The sequence below is a fragment of the Trachypithecus francoisi genome, unplaced genomic scaffold, assembly GCF_009764315.1.
Source record: "Trachypithecus francoisi isolate TF-2019V2 unplaced genomic scaffold, Tfra_2.0 Lachesis_group15, whole genome shotgun sequence".
NCBI classification, from domain to species: Eukaryota; Metazoa; Chordata; class Mammalia; order Primates; family Cercopithecidae; genus Trachypithecus; species Trachypithecus francoisi.
Window position 1 is genome coordinate 7,054,658 of NW_022681460.1, and position 16,915 is coordinate 7,071,572.

The window sequence follows — 16,915 nt, forward strand, 5'->3', positions numbered from 1 at the left end:
ACTGCTCCTAAATCTAGATTCGCCCTGCTGGAAAATGCTAATGGACACTACCTAGGAGAGACTCTGTCTTTAGTTTAACCTCAATTTACTGATGATATGACTGTGCATTAGATGCTTGATTATATTCTTATTTGGAGGAAGAGCTTAAAATACGCTGGGTAGATATTTCAAGCAACAAAATAGAATTAAATTAATAAGACCCAAGGATCCACAGGTCTTTAACAATCCCCTAAAATTTCCCATAACGTATCCTCAAAACTAATACCAAGAAGAAAAGAAAGAAAAACCAAGTCATTTCAGAAAATGCTCAGTTAAACCAAGTTAACCTTCTTGACTGCAAATCCTGGAGACCTAACATGGCAACGCAGTCTGAATTCATGAAAGGAGTGTGCAGAACTTCCTGGACTACAGAACCCTTCTTTTCTCAGACTACCTCAGGAAACCAGTATTCCATGGAACACACTTTTCAAACATTAACCTAAAGCCTCCCTTGTTCAGACTTAAATTAGCAGGTTTTGTTCTCTCACTTCCAACCTAACCTATGCTTTTTCAAGCCATCAGAGTAAAAAGCAAACTGGGAAGACGGAGAAAAGAAGGCATACTGGTAAAAACTATGCCATACTATCTAGACCAGAATATGCTGGCAACTAATCCATCCTTTAGAGCTTGGACCCATCAGCTTAAGAATTCACACACTCACTAATCCAGATGTACCTCTTCCTCCATGCTCCTGGATCAATTTATAAGACCATACAATCACCTACACATGCAGAAAAAAACTGAAACACATGGCTTCATAATAAAAGCTAAGTAAAATCCAAATGTACGAGGCAAACAAAAAAATAAAAAGCCAAATTAAGCCTACAGATAAACAACAGCTAAAATAAAAAGTTAGGCAGTAAGATACCCCTCTTGTCCAAAAAACTAAAGAAGCAAGAGAGTCAAAGTCAAGAAAAAATAACATCTGAAAATGAAGGGAAGGGAAGGACAGCAGCAAGCACAGCAATCTCGCACATTAATACATCACTCTATAATATAATGCCTGTACAGGATAGAGATAAGAAAACCTGGACTAAAAACAGAAATACGGAGGCAGATAAAGGAAAATGCTAAGACAAAAGGTATAAAAAGCTCTAACAGAGAATTATTTACCTCCCTACTCAGAATGTTCCCACATTCAAGAACACCGTTCCCTGTGTCTAGATCACTCCCTTACCTGTTCTCCACTTCAATCCTATCTGTCCTTCAAGAGCCAGGTGACATTCTACCTCTTCTACTGAAACATTCCATAGCCTCCTCAGCCTAAAGCACCCTCTTTAGCACCAGTCTTTAGTCTTCTTGGTATGTTTATATTTCTTTTGTTACTTTTACTTTTCCATTCTTTACAACTACTGACATAACTTGAAGAAAAGAATCTGAAGCTTTAGTGTACCCCTCATAACATCCCACACATATTAATAGCGTACAACCAAATAGCCTAGAAAAGTTTCAATTAAGTATGTTAAATCACTAAAAACTAATACATGAAATACGCAATTCTAACATTATTCGAAATCACATGTTGCATCCTAACAACCACTGTCTACTGTAATGCAACATAAAATGCTTATTTCAGATTAACTGCATTGCAAAAATAAGAGTTTGGTATTCATAATGTCCAGTTACAATACTTTGTAACTTAAGGCTTTTAAAAAAGTAACTTCTGAAGCCACTTAATGCTATCATTACACACATTTCCTGAAAGCAAAGTGGCATGTCCAACAGATTAGTTAAGTAAACTATAACATACCTCGACAGCACGAAATATATTACTATAAACATTATATCTGCAAAGAATATCAAAGGGCAAGGAAAAATGCTCATGATGTAATTTTTTTTTAAAAATCCATAATTTCAATTTTGCTACATCCATAAACACTGGTGGGGGGGACCAGAAGGAAATATTAAGAGCAGCTATCAGTGAATTTTGAGCACTTTTAACTTTTTAACTGATACATTTTAGTTTTTCCCAATGAGATAAGGAATATGTCTTACGATAAATATGAAGTCATTTATAACAGTTTTTTAGGATTACTGAAAGAAATTCAAGCTTCTCATAAACTCTCTAACAACTGTAACAAACAATCTTAAAATGTACACACAAAACTGGCCGTCTCTATATTTCCCTGAAAAGAAGTAATTCCCATTAAGGTTCAAAGACAATGTACTACACTATCTCTGTGCCCTCACTACTGCCTCTCCTAGGACTGAAAGAAGTTACAAATCATGCTACCACCAAAGATGAACTGAAAATGTGTGGATCGATCTCCAATTCTCTACATTTTGGGAATAACAGAAAAGGAAAAACGTGGGGCTAGGGAGCAGGGACTAAAATGCAAGTTATTATCAGTTACAAAGGTGGCAAAGTCAATCTCTTCCTCCCTGGTTCTCTATATAGAAACAAGACAAATTCTCTCCTGTACAGAGTTCAATTTCAAGTCATTGAAGGCAAGAGTATTTTAAATTGCCTTGACAGTTGCAAAAAAAAAAAAAAAAAAAAAAAGAAGCTCAATATAGCTGAACTAGGAAAATATAACTTGAATACATTAAAGTACACATCTGATTCACATCTAAGAAGGAACTTAAATGAGCAGTATTTCTTCAACAATTGCAAAGCATATGTTAAAGCAATCTATGTAGTATTTACCTACCAAAAAAACTAACAAAGTATGTCGTAATGCTATAAACTATAATAAAAAGTGAGATAAGATTATCTTTCTACTGATAATTTTTTATTACTATGATAAAACTATGATCCCCAAAAGAACTTTCTCTTCATATAACATATAGTAAACTATGACACATTTTCTTCTGATTTATTTCAATAAACAGAAATAAACTGCCTGGTTAAAGACGTTATAATTACACAGAAAATGTACAAACAGGATACCTCTCAATGTAAGTGACTCAGTCACCCACCAAAACAAAAACCCTTCAAACAATTGAGCTGTAAAGGCAGAAGCTATTTCGGAAAATAGCTGCAATGAATCTCATGTCCTAAACTAGTTACATTTACTACGGTCAACATACCAACATATAGTCTCTTAAAGAGACACGTTCTTTAAAGAACTATCACAACTTTTTCACATGCCAATCAAAATATTCCATTCAGTAACTGTTATTTGTCATATTCCTGAGCAACTCTTCCCCTACAATTTAAAGAACATTTTCGTATTCTGGCAAAGGGGTTATTTCTCAACACATTTTAATCACTAAGTGCTCTCTTTTGTGTACTAATATCCCCATCTGCTGGAACATAAGTTCCTTACTACTAAAAGTTCTTAATGACAACAAGTTTGCAGTAGAGATTTTGCAACTACGAAGGAATACAATTTTAAGGTCCTACCTATAAGGTTTCCCCCACTTCATATGACTTTAAAACCTTTAAAGATCTATCTATATTCTTTTACTGATACTATTCAGAAGAATTCGCTAAATTAAAACATCTTGCCTGTCATATTCTTTTCTCCCTACCCTCCGTGCTTAAGATACAAAGCATTACTATAAACAACCATCTCCTTATACGTTATCTTTCTGGATCACATTGCCATAACACACACACACACACACACACACACTCACCTGACTTTAAAATATATTTGTATTTTCCATTTCTGCTGAGCATAAGGTAAAAGCTAATAGAAGCAGTAAGTACAACAAAAGAACACAGCTAATAAATGACAGCATCAAAAAGTCAAAAACAAGATTTAGTAGAAATTAAAACTTGGTATACACAGAATGAGGGTCCCCCTCACCAAAAAAAGGAAAATAATTGTCATCAACCAGAAGAATGGGTCACTGGCTATATCTATTATTGGTAACATGTCTAAAACAAATTTAAAAAATTTTTTAAGACAGTTTTACTATTAGTAATATTACTAATTTTGAAAGTATTTTCCTTAATATCGTAGAATAAAACAAATAAGTATGTCACCATCAAGAACAACATTAGTTTAGTTGTGGTCGGCAAAAAAAAAAAGATATGACTATAAAATTAACAATGTTAAAATTGAATTGAAAATATAAAAATGAACGAATTTTAAAATCAATATTGTCCATAGAAAATGGGTCAGAAGTAATCACATTCTGAGAGCAATGAACATGTTTAACATCTAAATTCAAGTATTTCATACCATTCCTATTGGAGAAATGGCCAAGTCTAGCTCCAGAACAGGTAAAGCAGGCAAGGCACAAGGGGAGCCTGGGGCATAACGTTGCCCCAGAAAGCAAGTAGGAGTTCAACAGACACAGAAGCCAGTTTAATTATCAATGGCTAAAGCTATAATAATTTTAACATCAAAATTAATTATAGTTGACTTAAGTACATTGAATCTATGAAATCCGTGAGTCTACAATGATGACTAGAAAAGAGAAAAAATTCATTGGTCTCCATTTGAGGCAGCCAGCAAACCAACACTTTACTTTGAGAACTAAGTAATAATAAGCAGCAGCATATATCCGGCTTGCCCTATTAGAAACTTACTCCAAAATAGCAATGTATTCCCGTGTTAGTGTCAGAAAGCTGTACCTTTCAAAGGATGCCAAGTAATTGCAGAAAGAATGGCCGAATTAAAATATCATCATGGTGCAAGCTCTAATGAAACTGATTCAGGCAAAAAACTGGTTAAAACCATGGTGTGAATGTTGATGGGGCACCCTTCGTTCATGGGGCACCTTCTGGTTCCAAGAGGAAAAAAAAAAAAAAACGATCTTTAAAGTACAAGGATTCATCTATCACCACTCCAATCCAGGTATCAATCTTTCCTTCTCTGAAGGCAGAACCAGTTACTGTGCCTCCTGATGTGATATAACATAAAGTACACAGCAGCACCTATGACGTCCTCTAGTGGAAGATGCTATACTTGAACCTTCTTTAGATCTAGCTTCCAATGTAATAGATACATAGCGCATAAAAGAACAAGTCTTAAACAAGTTAAATCAATGCCATTAAAAAAAAAGAGAGATGGTTCTAGATTTAAAAAGGTGTAACAACCAGATTTAATGAGTGGTGTTGAGTAAGATTCTGGTTTGGACAATCCAGCTATAAAGAATATCTGTGGATCCACTACAGAAATCTGAATATGGACTGGTTATTACATCATTTGTAGGATTAACTCATCCTGTTCAGTGTAATGTCGCTATGTAGGGAAGTGTTAATTTTTAAAGATACACAAATATGTATCTCTCTTCGGATAGAATGTGAAGATATCTCTCATTTACTTAAAATAACTAAATACAAAAATTAACATAACTAAATTTTAAAAGTCCACATCGAACTTGGCAAAACATATTTAATCGATCTCTGAAACTGGGACGAAATTTTCTTCAAGGCAAATTAATTCAAGAATTCCAAAGATTCTCTCCAAGAGTCTCTTCAATTGTCTTTAGCTCATACAGAAATGAAAGCACAATTCTCTAACTAAAAATTGGGCTGACAGCTAAACAAATGAGCCCCACATGTTCTCCATCTTTCAGAATGAATACACTAACCTGTAGGTAAGGAGAAGAAAGACTTGTTTCTAGTTAAAACACACTTTAAAAAATCTTTAGAGTTTAAAATACAGAAAACTCAATATAAATATTTTTATTAATACTATTTTGAGAAAATATCACTTCAAAAAATTTTCCTAATGGGTTAACATATATAATAGTTTGACTCTTCACACTTCATCCAACGTCTACTTTAAACCCATATATATTCTACACATTCTCAGTTTATGCACAAAGAGTTCATTCTGACACCCCCAAATACTCCAAGCTTTAAAGATTCCCTACAACCTTCAGAATAAAATTCAGACTATGTATTCTGGCCTTCAAGGCCCACCACAACCTAGCCCTAACCTGGTCTGCTTTCTGTAGTCTCTCTTAATTCCCACTACTTCTATCTATGCATTTGCCATTTCAACTAACTAAATTCGTACCTATTTCCTAAGCCTTGCCCATCACCATGGTGCTGACACTGCTGCACCTTCCCTTCTCCTGAAACATCCTCCACCTTCCCATTCACCTCATTAAATCATACCAACTGTTAATACCAACTCAGGTTCCACTTCTCAAACATAACTAGATAGTTCAGCTCAAAGTGACGTCCTCTAAGCTACCAGAGTGTTAGTAGTGATTCTCATGCACATAAAAACTAGCTGAACCTACATGGATACATTACCTTTCTTTTTCTTTTCTCATTCTCTAAAAGCTGCTTTGCTTACCTAGTTGTTTATCCTATCATAAACAATTTTAAAATGTTGATAGACAGCAGATGATACAGGCTGGGGGCAGTGGGTAACACCTGTAATCCCAGCACTTTGGGAGGCTGAGGCATGCGTATTACTCGAGGTCAGGAGTTTGAGACCATCCTGGATAACATGGTGAAACCCTGTCTCTACTAAAAATACAGCAATTAGGTGTGGAGGTGTGCACCTATAATCCCAGCTACTGGGGAGGGTGAGGCAGGCAGGAGAATCGCTTGAACCTGGGAGACAGAGGTTGTAGTGAGCCAAGATCCAGCGCCTGGGCGACAGAGCAAGACTTAAAAAAAAAAAAATTAAAAAAGCAAGCAGGTGATGCTGCTACTTTATAGTATGAGAGGCTCTTCTGAATACTCATCAACTTCAGAGTATTTGGATTTCAGGTTGGCAGGGCAGTTAATAATTTCATTCACAGATGAAGAAGCTTGAGGTTCAGAGAGATTAGTTATCTCGCCCAAGATCGCCAAACTAGTTAATTGCAAAGTCATGATTAGATCCCAGGTCTATAGTCCAAGAATGTTTACCACTTCACCACAGGGTCTCATCAGCATATGCACAAAAACATAAATTCATTTCATCTTTATGCTGGCTCACACATGTGCACGCGCACACACAGAGTTAAAACTTGAATACTCTCATGATAACGGGGCATCACTGCAACCACGGTGGAATCAGCAACAATAGACAATTAGGTGCAGTTTCAGGGTAATTTTTTCGATCCCAGTTTGAAATTTTTTTCTTAAAAAAATGGATTCACCTGCCATGTAACAACTATATCAAAGGGATACAATTACTGTAACACAGCAAAGAACTGTGGATTACGTTTAATTTGTTTGAATTATTTGAAATGAGCAATCATCCTCCAGATGCTGGCATCAGGAATATGATGTGGTGGCTACCGGTTGCAGCACCGTTTCCATTCAATTCATAACCATCCACCTCCTGGGTGTCAATCTCCAGTTATCTACCTGATATATTACTGGGCTGTTTACCCCAGGCTGATCTAAAACTGATACAAGTATACATTCCTGACTTGAATCACTTAGCAATAGTATACTTCTCTATTAAATCACCCAATCAAAAATGTTTCCTCCTCAGTAGTTAGTAAAAATAATAGCAGGAACAATTTTTACTACATTATTCAAAAAACTGAGGCTCTAGTCTTTGCTTACAAAGAAGTGAATGAGCTGAAATCCTCTAAAAATGCCTTTCTCGCTTTTAGCCTTTTAATTAGTTATCATTAAAAATAAATTCTAGTTCTAAGAATTTGATCATTTGTTCAAAACCAGCATATCACAGAATTAGTAAAAAACCATTTGCTTTTTCTTCTTTACCTTCACAACTTGAGGCAACAGCAGCAGCTTTTTAGCACATGGAAATATTCCAGGTTTTTCCCTCCAGTTCCCCTTGTGGAGAGGCACGCCACAAAATGGAACAGAGGGGAGAAGTGAGTGTCTCGCTCCAGCTCTGCTGCCAACTTGTCTTGAGACATAGGCAAGTCACAACCGCTTCAGGTCTTAGTCTCTGTACCTGTGAGAAGCCCCCAACTCTCAGGAAACCTGTAGCTCTAAAACACAATTCTCTGATATAATCTGCAAGGTAATTTTGAGACTCTGTAAAATTATGACATTGAAGAGTTTACGAAAAGGTCCCAAATTTTATTTGTTTTTGAGATGGAATCTCACTCTGTCGCTCAGGCTGGAGTGCACTGACACAATCTCCTCCCTGCAACCCCCATCTCCCAGGTTCAAGCAATTCTTCTGCTTCAGCCTCCCAAGTAGCTGGGACTACAGGCACACACTACCATGCCCAGCTAATTTTTAGTAGAGACAGGGTTTCACCATATTGGCCAGGCTGGTTTCGAAATCCTGACCTCATGATCCGCCTCTCTCACTCTGCCTCCCAAAGTGCCGGGATTACAGGCATGAGCCACCTCACCTGGCTCGGTTTCAAATTTTAAAATTGCATGTTTGTTTTTTTTGCCATGCATTTTCCTAATTCTACTCTTAAAATGTACTATTATTTTGTTTTTTCCTACATATTTCAAACTAAAATCAGCTTAAAAGCCAAGGGCTCCCCAATGATTTGCTACTGACCAGATCAGGTCCAGTCTCCACAATGACCTCTCCTGCACTAAAGCAAAAGCAAGGTGCTTACTTAAGGCCTGCTACTTATTCAATCCCCGGGCCAACTAGATATTTCATCATTTTGAAAACCTTTCTCAGCTGGAGCTTAACCAGCCCCAATACTCACAAAGCCCAGCTCACATTCACCGCATGTCTCCACTTACAGATATAAATGCCTACACACACACGCCCTTTACTTACATTGTGGCCATAATATGGAGCCACTTATGGATGTAACTGCACTTCAATGTTTTATTCTATTTTATTTTTTAAAGAGAGGGTGTCACCGTTGCCCAAAGTGGAGTGCAGTGGCACTATCATAAGACTGCAGGCTTGACCTCCCCAGGCTCAAGCAATCCTCACACCTTAGCCTCCCAAGTAGCTGGGGTTACAAGCACAAGCCACCACACCTGACTAATGATGTTCTTTCTGATACTTCAATATCTGTTTATCTGCTAAGCAGAATATGACACATTCTGCTTATAATAAATAATGTGATCGAAATCTTACAATCGATTCATTTCCCTAACCTCAAAATTTAGTTCTATAAAAATATTAGACAAATACATGAAGCAACTTTTTGAACATATTTTGTGAGACTTGATAGGATTGCTGGATTTTCAAACTAGTTTCCACATCAAGAAACTGAAGACGAAAACATTAAGTGCGGTCCTTTTCTTGCTAATTACAAGAATTCTAGATAAATCAGTTCTGCAATGTATTTTTTAAAAATTCATCACAGACTTTCAAACACTGTTACTGCTAAAGAACAGTAATAGACATTTTAGAAATAAAAGAGCTGGCCACACATGATGGCTCACGCCTGTAATCCCAGCACTCTGGGAGGCCGAGGCGGTCAGATCACAGGGTCAAGAGTTCGAGACCAGCCTGGCCAACATGATGAAACCCTGCCTCTACTAAAAATACAAAAAATTGGCGGGCGCCTGTAATCCCAGCTACTCAGGAGGCTGAGGGAGGATAACTGCTTGAACCCCAAGAGGTGGAGGTTGCAATGAGCCGAGAGCACGCCATTGCACTCCAGCCTGGGTGACAGAGCGAAACTCCGACTAAAAAAAAAAAAAAAAGAAAAAGAAAAAAGAAATAAAAGAACTAAGTTTCAGCTAAGTGAAAGCTTCCATTTATCAGTTTTCTAGGTAATGGCACTGTTTAAAATTAAAGACACTTGTGTTTAAAAACATAGCTATTTGTGTTAAATGACAATCAGCTACATATGATTATACTCAGCTTTCTTTTAAACTAAAGTCACTCAAATACAGTCTTCATCCTGAACACACCAAAGCAGCACCTAGGGACAAGAAATCATTCCTATCTATTGTGCCCTGCATGGAGTACAAGAACCATATAGATATATATGGACTTTTAAAAGGGTAACTAACAGGGTGGGGAAAGTTTACCTATATAATTCCATAAATGCCAAAACTTTCCAAGAGCTAAGATAAGCACTGGTAGTTTTTCTCTGCTTATGAACTGATACCCTTTGGTATAAGGACTGACAGGAAACTATACTGCTTAAGTAAAGCAATTTTATCTTTCTAAATCTCCTTCCCAACAATAACAGTAAAGTAACATTAAGCACCTTGACAGCAAGTACTACAAATAACATGACATTTTTTAAAGTTATTTTTAAGAAAAAATACAAGTGCCTTTTCTTCTAAGGGCATAAAACTATCAACAGTCACACAACTGCTTCATTTCTTAAAATTATTAGACACTATTTCTAATGTCACCTCTGGATTTTCATTTTTTCAAACCATGTGCACATACTCTATCTTTGAGAAACTAGAAATCAAAAAAGGAGGTAAGATGTAACATGTTTAATCCAACAAGCATCTGAGAAGTGTATGCCAGGCTCCAAGGTAGGCACCTTCAAGAAAGTAATTTTAAGAGGGCAGACAGGTAATAATATTCCAATGCTAACTATAATGATCACTCCATAGAAGGCAGTACCTAACATAGACTGAGGTTATAAACAAATTTCTTAACAGTCCCAGTAACATAACAAACTATATTCACTATAAAAGTTTATTGTTACTTGTGCTTCTCTGTTAAGTAAAAATATAACTGTAAAACATCAAATAATCTAGCTATTTTGGGCCCAAAACTGCTACGCCAATTTTTAAAAGGGGTATAAATATTCCCTAAAAGTTATCATTAAGGGTAAACAACACATTATTGCACTTAAAATTCACATTAAGCTGTCTTAATGTCAAATAGAGGAGGGATTGGAGGAAAAAAATGAAGTCCCGTTGATCATGTAAATAAAAAACTGGTATATATCTCTGTGACCTCCTAACACAGGCCCACTCATCACTCCCCATCCCATGGCCTTAAAATAGAACCTTGGATATGTTCGTAACAGCTGACATACCAATAGCAGAAACTTGCTCAGTGGGCTAGCCTTTTAAGTTATCAACAAACAAAAACCAACAATGTCATAGCATTTTCCATCTCCAACAGAGAAGAGCAAGTTTTGCTTATAACTGCAACATCAAACAAATAAATCAAACACATGTATTAGCTACACTGAATTTCTCAAGTAAATTAAACTGTAGTTCCAGTCAGTTTATAAAAAGTTGCTCCTATGATCACACTCGTATAATTCCCTTGATATAAAAACCAAACCAAACTGTAAAAAAAAGGAAAAAAAAACTACACACACAAAAAAGCCATTACATGTCTAAGTATATTGGCCTCAAAAAAAAAAAAAAGAATCTGAATCATGCTTCAGTGAAGGCCAGGTCAAAGCAAGAGGGTTTTATTATACTTCACTTCTTTCATCACAGAAATCTATTTCCCTGAAAAAGGAAACCAAAAACCATTTGCTCTTATGAGAAACTGACCAATTTCAATCAGCTCCAGGACAGTGACAGTGACCAGTGAAGCATTAACAGAAATAAAATGTGCATAAAGCATTTAAGAAGTCAAATTAACTTGATTTAACTTGACATCCTCAGTCATTTAAGAAAAAGTGTTCATCCCAAATACGCTAGTCAATATGACTAGCAAAGAGACCTATTTCCATCAACTCAACTGTGTTACAGTCCGATACAACTTTTACTACAAAACATGCAAACTGGATACAGTTACAAAGGAATCACCTTCCACCTACGGGGAAATTTAGCTTTAAAAGTACAGAATAAATGTTTAATAAATGACCCATAATGATACAACTGATCTTTCCCATGACTGCCAATATATAGCTGCTGACACCTCCTGGGTGAGAAAAGATAATGGAAAGAAGTGACTATAAATAGTAGCTTCCTTCTTACTACAACTAATTCAAGGGCTGTGTACAAAAGCAAAATCTTAGTTCCTAAAGAGATTATTTCACCTTAAAATCTGTTTGTTACAGATGATGATTACTGACAATAATTGCTTCTTCAGACAAAAAGAAAAACTTTTTGTAAGAAATCTCTATAGCAAGAGTCCTCTCAATACCAACAACCACGTAATTCTTAAGTCAAAGCTTTTGTAAATGAATTCTCAGAAAAAAAAAATGATGGTAAGAAAACCTTATGATACATCCAATAACAAAGGCAAACAAAGTGAAAATAAACATTAACATGAAAAAATATCAACTATTTAAGCAAGTTTTAACAAAATATTTTTACTCATATATTTAAAGGAGAGGGAGCAGGCAGGGTACAAACTAAACTGAGGTCAGGCAGAAAGTTTATTATAAACACAAAAAGACCATCAGAAAATGAAAATGTATTTTTCAAATCAGTAATAAGGCATTCTAATCCATCTGCTCTCTTTTTCTGAGCCACACACTAATTTTTCTGATATCCACGATAAAAAGATTTAGACTATCCTTCCTCATTATACATTTTTTATTTCCATATCAGCAGCTTTAACCCCTCCTCCATCTAAAAAACTGAAAACTCAAAATCTGCTTTAAAAATACTAGTTCTCCATTTTCCCCTAATACAGGATTGCTAAGTCTGACTGTACTCTTCACCTTCTCAATTCTGAATTACAAAACTTTATTGAAACAATTTGCATTCAACTATTGTTGTTTCATTTTCATGACCAAAAAAAGTTTGTTTTTTAAAAAACTATATATTAACTGCTCTAAGGATTCAGTTGAAAACTTCTCTCTAAAGGTAGAGCAGTTTAAGACCTAGGTTTTATGTGTAATCCTATAATCATCTCTATCTTCAATAAAAGGTTTCAAACTCAAGTTTATGTCCTTTATATGACGGGCCCAACCCAATATGTATTCATAACTTTAACAACAACCGTGTTGAAGAGACTTGAGTGGAAGAGCTGGCACACTCACCCCCACCACCAGCAACAGCAAAAAACAAAACAAAAACAAAAACAAGCAGTAAAACAAAAGGACTGTCCACAATCAAGATACAGCCTAAAGGTTAACTTGGCAAGGAATTAAAATACTTATTCTAAAACATCCAAGTCTTAATCGATTAACTAGGAAAACCAGCACACTTAATCCTCAAATTTGTAACTAGCCAAATGGAAATTCTTAGGCTGACAAGTTAATTTTTTAAAAGCTTATTCTTTGAAAAATATTTTAAAATAAAAAATTTAAAATCTCATTTAAAATTCCTAATTATCAGAAAATACATCTACTCTAAGTACGATGTTAACTTCATTAAACCAATCACTAAAGTAAAATTTTTAGTAAGTTTTATCTAAATTGAAAAGTAATTTTTCAGCCACGCATTATAGGAAAAAAAAAAAAAAAAAAGGAACGCCTAACCAGAAACAAAAGTCATGATTAATTTGTTCTGAACAATGACAAACCACAAAGGGGTAAAGCACAAGATGCCAAATTTCACAATTAAATCATCCAGAAAAAAAAAAAAAATGTGATGGACTTCAGAAACCAATATTTTTCTGAAGTCAAATTAAGTTAATAATAAGACTAACAATTACAGGAAGCAGCTTATTCCACACGAAGGAATAGCCCTTTTTCCTGCATGTTTGTACCGGTCTGATAAAAGACAATGAAGCTTCCTTGTCATTATATTGCCCATTTTAAACATACTATATGTCACACAGAAGCAATCTTTCCACCGGAGAGCTGACATGGCAAAAACTAAGAGTGAGATGAGAGATGCAGTCAACCACATGAAAAGGGGGGACACACATCATCTAGGCGATATCATAGTGGTCTCCTATATTTAAAACGCAAATGAAAACTATTTCCAACCAGAGAGAAATAAGCCTTTGTTCGAGATAATGACATAATTTAACATTTCTGGATTTGAAAGATTAAAAATTATTAAAGCCTAAGGTTGGAAACTTGATAACAAGGAATCAGCTCTAAATTTAGAGATTTTAGATCAACATAAAAGCACAAGAAGGCTTTTAAAACTAAAGAAACTCAAAAGTATGCAGTTTTTTAAATAGTATACATAAGGTGAAAGTATTTTCACATTTTTGGAATCTCCTATAGCCTTTGAATTCAACATTTCAAGAATGCAACTTAATTTTAATTAACCCTAAATATTGCCAAGGCCTATTTTCATTTTATCGTCGATAAAGGATTCCTTCTAAACAACTGCACTCAAGAAAAACAACTTTCACCAGAAATTGTTACTAATACTCCTAAAACTTTAACTTAACCGAAATATGCCAAGGAGAAAATATTAAGAGTGTTATTTTTGAAACGTCATGACGTTGTGCTAATAATTTTAAGGAAAGTGTTTTCAATGTTCGAAAACACTATATAAATACATGATGACAAATCAAATAATCCATAATTTAAGTTTCAACTAAATTTAATATAGGTCAGATTACTGAGTATGTTACATATTTGGTTCCAACCATTTCCATGGTTAAAAAATAACTGGCGCCCCTTAGCGCTCACATTTGGAAATACTCAATTTAAGAGTTCCAGCAATTTTTTTTTTTTGACATTCCAGAAAGTTTTCTGCCTCCACAATCTTTCAAATGCCAACACAAATAGGAAAAGCAGAACCCTTTAAAGGGACAGCTCAAGTTTTCTCTGGAGCAACTTGAAATTAACAGATTTGCTGTTCCAACAGTGGAAAATGCCCATTTCAATGCAGGTGAGTGCTGTATGTTTAACATACGGAAAACGACGAGAAAGCCGTAACACCTAACCATTTTCTACTTTTAAGTTGTTTCTATGACTTTCAAGACAATAAAACTCCTGGGATTTTTCTGTAATCATCTTTTTATCATGGAAACATTTCCGGCCTTTTGTTCTCTAATCACATTCCAACTCCCCAAGCTTCAAACTCCTGTTCCCCGACTCTATTTTTAAAATCTCGAAATTCTTGCGAAAAATCTAAACTCCATTGTTCATCTCTTCAACCTACAGTTTTCAGTTTCCTTTACACAGTCCTCCGGTGATGCCTCTGAGCAGAAAAAAAAATAAAAATAAAAAATAAAAAACTCCTGGCTAGTCGATTTTCGAAACACTTTTGTGGTCATTTTTTTTTTTTCTCTAGGCGTCCACAGAAACCCACAGCTACTAGAAATTAATACTCCAGATACTGCTATGAAAACTTCTTAAGAAAATTCCAGAGTTGGTCAACATTAATCTTCTTGTCATTCTTCGCTCCCCACAGCGCTCCATAAAGCTTTTTGAAGACTTCGGCTCAATTTTATTTCGCCCTTTCCAAACGTCTCGATTCCCTGTCCTACAAACCCGGGCGGCTGCGTCCCCGGGAGTAAACCCTCCGCCCAAGTTCTTCCTAACTCAGGCTGCGCTCCGATCTATCATCGCGTTATTTCGCACTCCACCCCCCCCACCCCGAAAAGTGAAGTTCAACTCCCTAACAGTTCTCGCTTCCCCAAACAAAAGGGAAAAAAGTGCTTTTCGCCGTCACTTCGTCGTCCTTGTCGGCTACGCCAGCATAATTTCGGTCTCCTATAGAATTTCTTTAAACTAACGAGCCCCACTCTGACTTCCACTTAGTATTTACCAGCTGCACCAACTCCCCAAGCACGAAACCCCGCTTTAGTCCTCATGGGAGGGGAGAGCTCCCGAACGCGAGGCAGCGGGGGTCCGCGCAGAGCAAGCTCAGGAGGTCGAGAGGAGGAGCGGGGCCCGCGCCGGGGACACGCGCGTCCTCCAGGCCGGCGGCGCGGCGTGGGCCTGCTCTCCGGAGGGCTTGGCGAGGACCACCCACCCCGCGCAGCCCCCGCTGGCCTCTCAGAAATGTGACCGCCAAAGCCAGAAGGGCCGCAGGGTTCGCCCCGCAGCCCTCCGCAGCGCACAAACTTGGGCGCCAGCGGCGCGGGGTCCTGGCCGGGCAGGGGGCGTCCGGCCCCGGCGGGTCCACCCCGGCCCTCCCGCCGCCGCCGCCAGCCCGGCCCGGCGCCTCCTTTGTGCGCCCTCTCGGCCTCCCAGTCCCCCCGGCGCGCAGTCCCGCCCGGCCGTGACCTTCCCGCCCTCCCCACCATCCCAAGCAGGGAAAGGGGCCGCCCCGGCGGGGATCGGGCCGGGGCCGGGACCCCGGAGACGCTCACCTTCGTCCAGCAGCCGCTCGAGGTGGTTGAAGATCCCGCAGAAGTTGGGCAGGCTGCTCATGAGCTTCTTGTCGTTCATCAGCTGCATCAAGTAATCTGGGGTGGGCTTCGGCTTCTCCTTCGTTTCCATTTCCCCGACCATATTCCAGGCTCCGCAGCTCACTCCGCCCGCCGCCGCCGCCGCCGCCGGAGAGGAGGGAGGGGCGGGGGCGAGCCCCGGCCGCGGGCCGCTCGGGACCCGGCGTCCCGCTCCGCGCCGGCTCCCGCTCTGGCTCCCGCGCCGAGCCCCGGGGCGGCCGGCACCGCGCGCTCGCCCGCCCCCCGCAGGCACTTTCCGCCCGGGCCCGACGCGCTCCCTGCCGCCGCCGCTCTCGGCCGCCCGGCTCGGCGCGTCCCTCACGAGGCCGGCGGGCGGGCCGGAGGCGGGTCTCGGCTGGCCGAGTGCGGGCGCGGGGCGCGGGCCGCTGGCGCCGGACGAGGAGGAGCCGGGGCCGCCGCTCGCTCGTCTGGTCGCGCCCGCTCAGCGCCGCCGCCGCCTGTGCCGCGGGCTCGGGGGTCTCTCTGGGCTGGTCCCCGCCGCGGCGCCTCTGCCGCTGCCGCTGCCGCCGCGCTCTGACTGCGCTCCTCCTCTTCCTCCTCCTCCTTCTCCTCCTCCTCCTCACTCACTTGGCGGCGGAGTTCGCCTCAGTTCAGGCGGCGCTGCCAGCGGCGGCGGCAGCAGCGGCGGCGGGGGGGGGGAGGGGCGGCGGCGCGGGGAGGGCCGGGGGCGGGCGGCGGGCGGGGCCGCGCAGGGCGGCCGTTAGCGGGGCCCGGCCGGCGCGCTCCCGCTGCCCGCCGCCCCCCGACCCGGGCAGCAGCCGGCGCCGTGCCCCCTCCTCCCTGCCTCCCCGGCGGGGCGGGTGGCGGGGGCGACGGGAGCGTGACGGGCGGCGGCGCTCGGCGGGCCCGGGCCTGGGCGCAGGGACTGGGTCGCCGCCGTGCGGGGCGCCCGGGGCGGGTGGGTGTGGGCTGTGGGGC

At 39.8% G+C, this 16,915-nt stretch overlaps 1 protein-coding gene across 8 annotated transcripts in view; it reads right to left on the minus strand.

Annotated features, from left to right (window-relative positions):
• Nucleotides 1-16,655, minus strand: part of QKI (QKI, KH domain containing RNA binding) — a 166,301-nt gene extending 149,646 nt beyond the window's left edge. For 3 of the 8 annotated variants that reach the window (XR_004442712.1, XM_033234265.1, XM_033234269.1), the window contains exon 1: nucleotides 15,899-16,647. Coding sequence is in view for 6 of the 8 variants with exons in the window: in XM_033234265.1 (XP_033090156.1) it covers nucleotides 15,899-16,040 (142 nt within the window). In the remaining 2 variants the exon portion in view is untranslated. Of the gene's footprint in view, nucleotides 1-14,742; nucleotides 15,653-15,898 lie in introns of those variants that run through there. The other 5 variants (XM_033234266.1, XM_033234267.1, XM_033234268.1 and 2 more) reach the window with 5 other exon arrangements.
• Nucleotides 16,656-16,915: the final 260 nt, after the last annotated feature.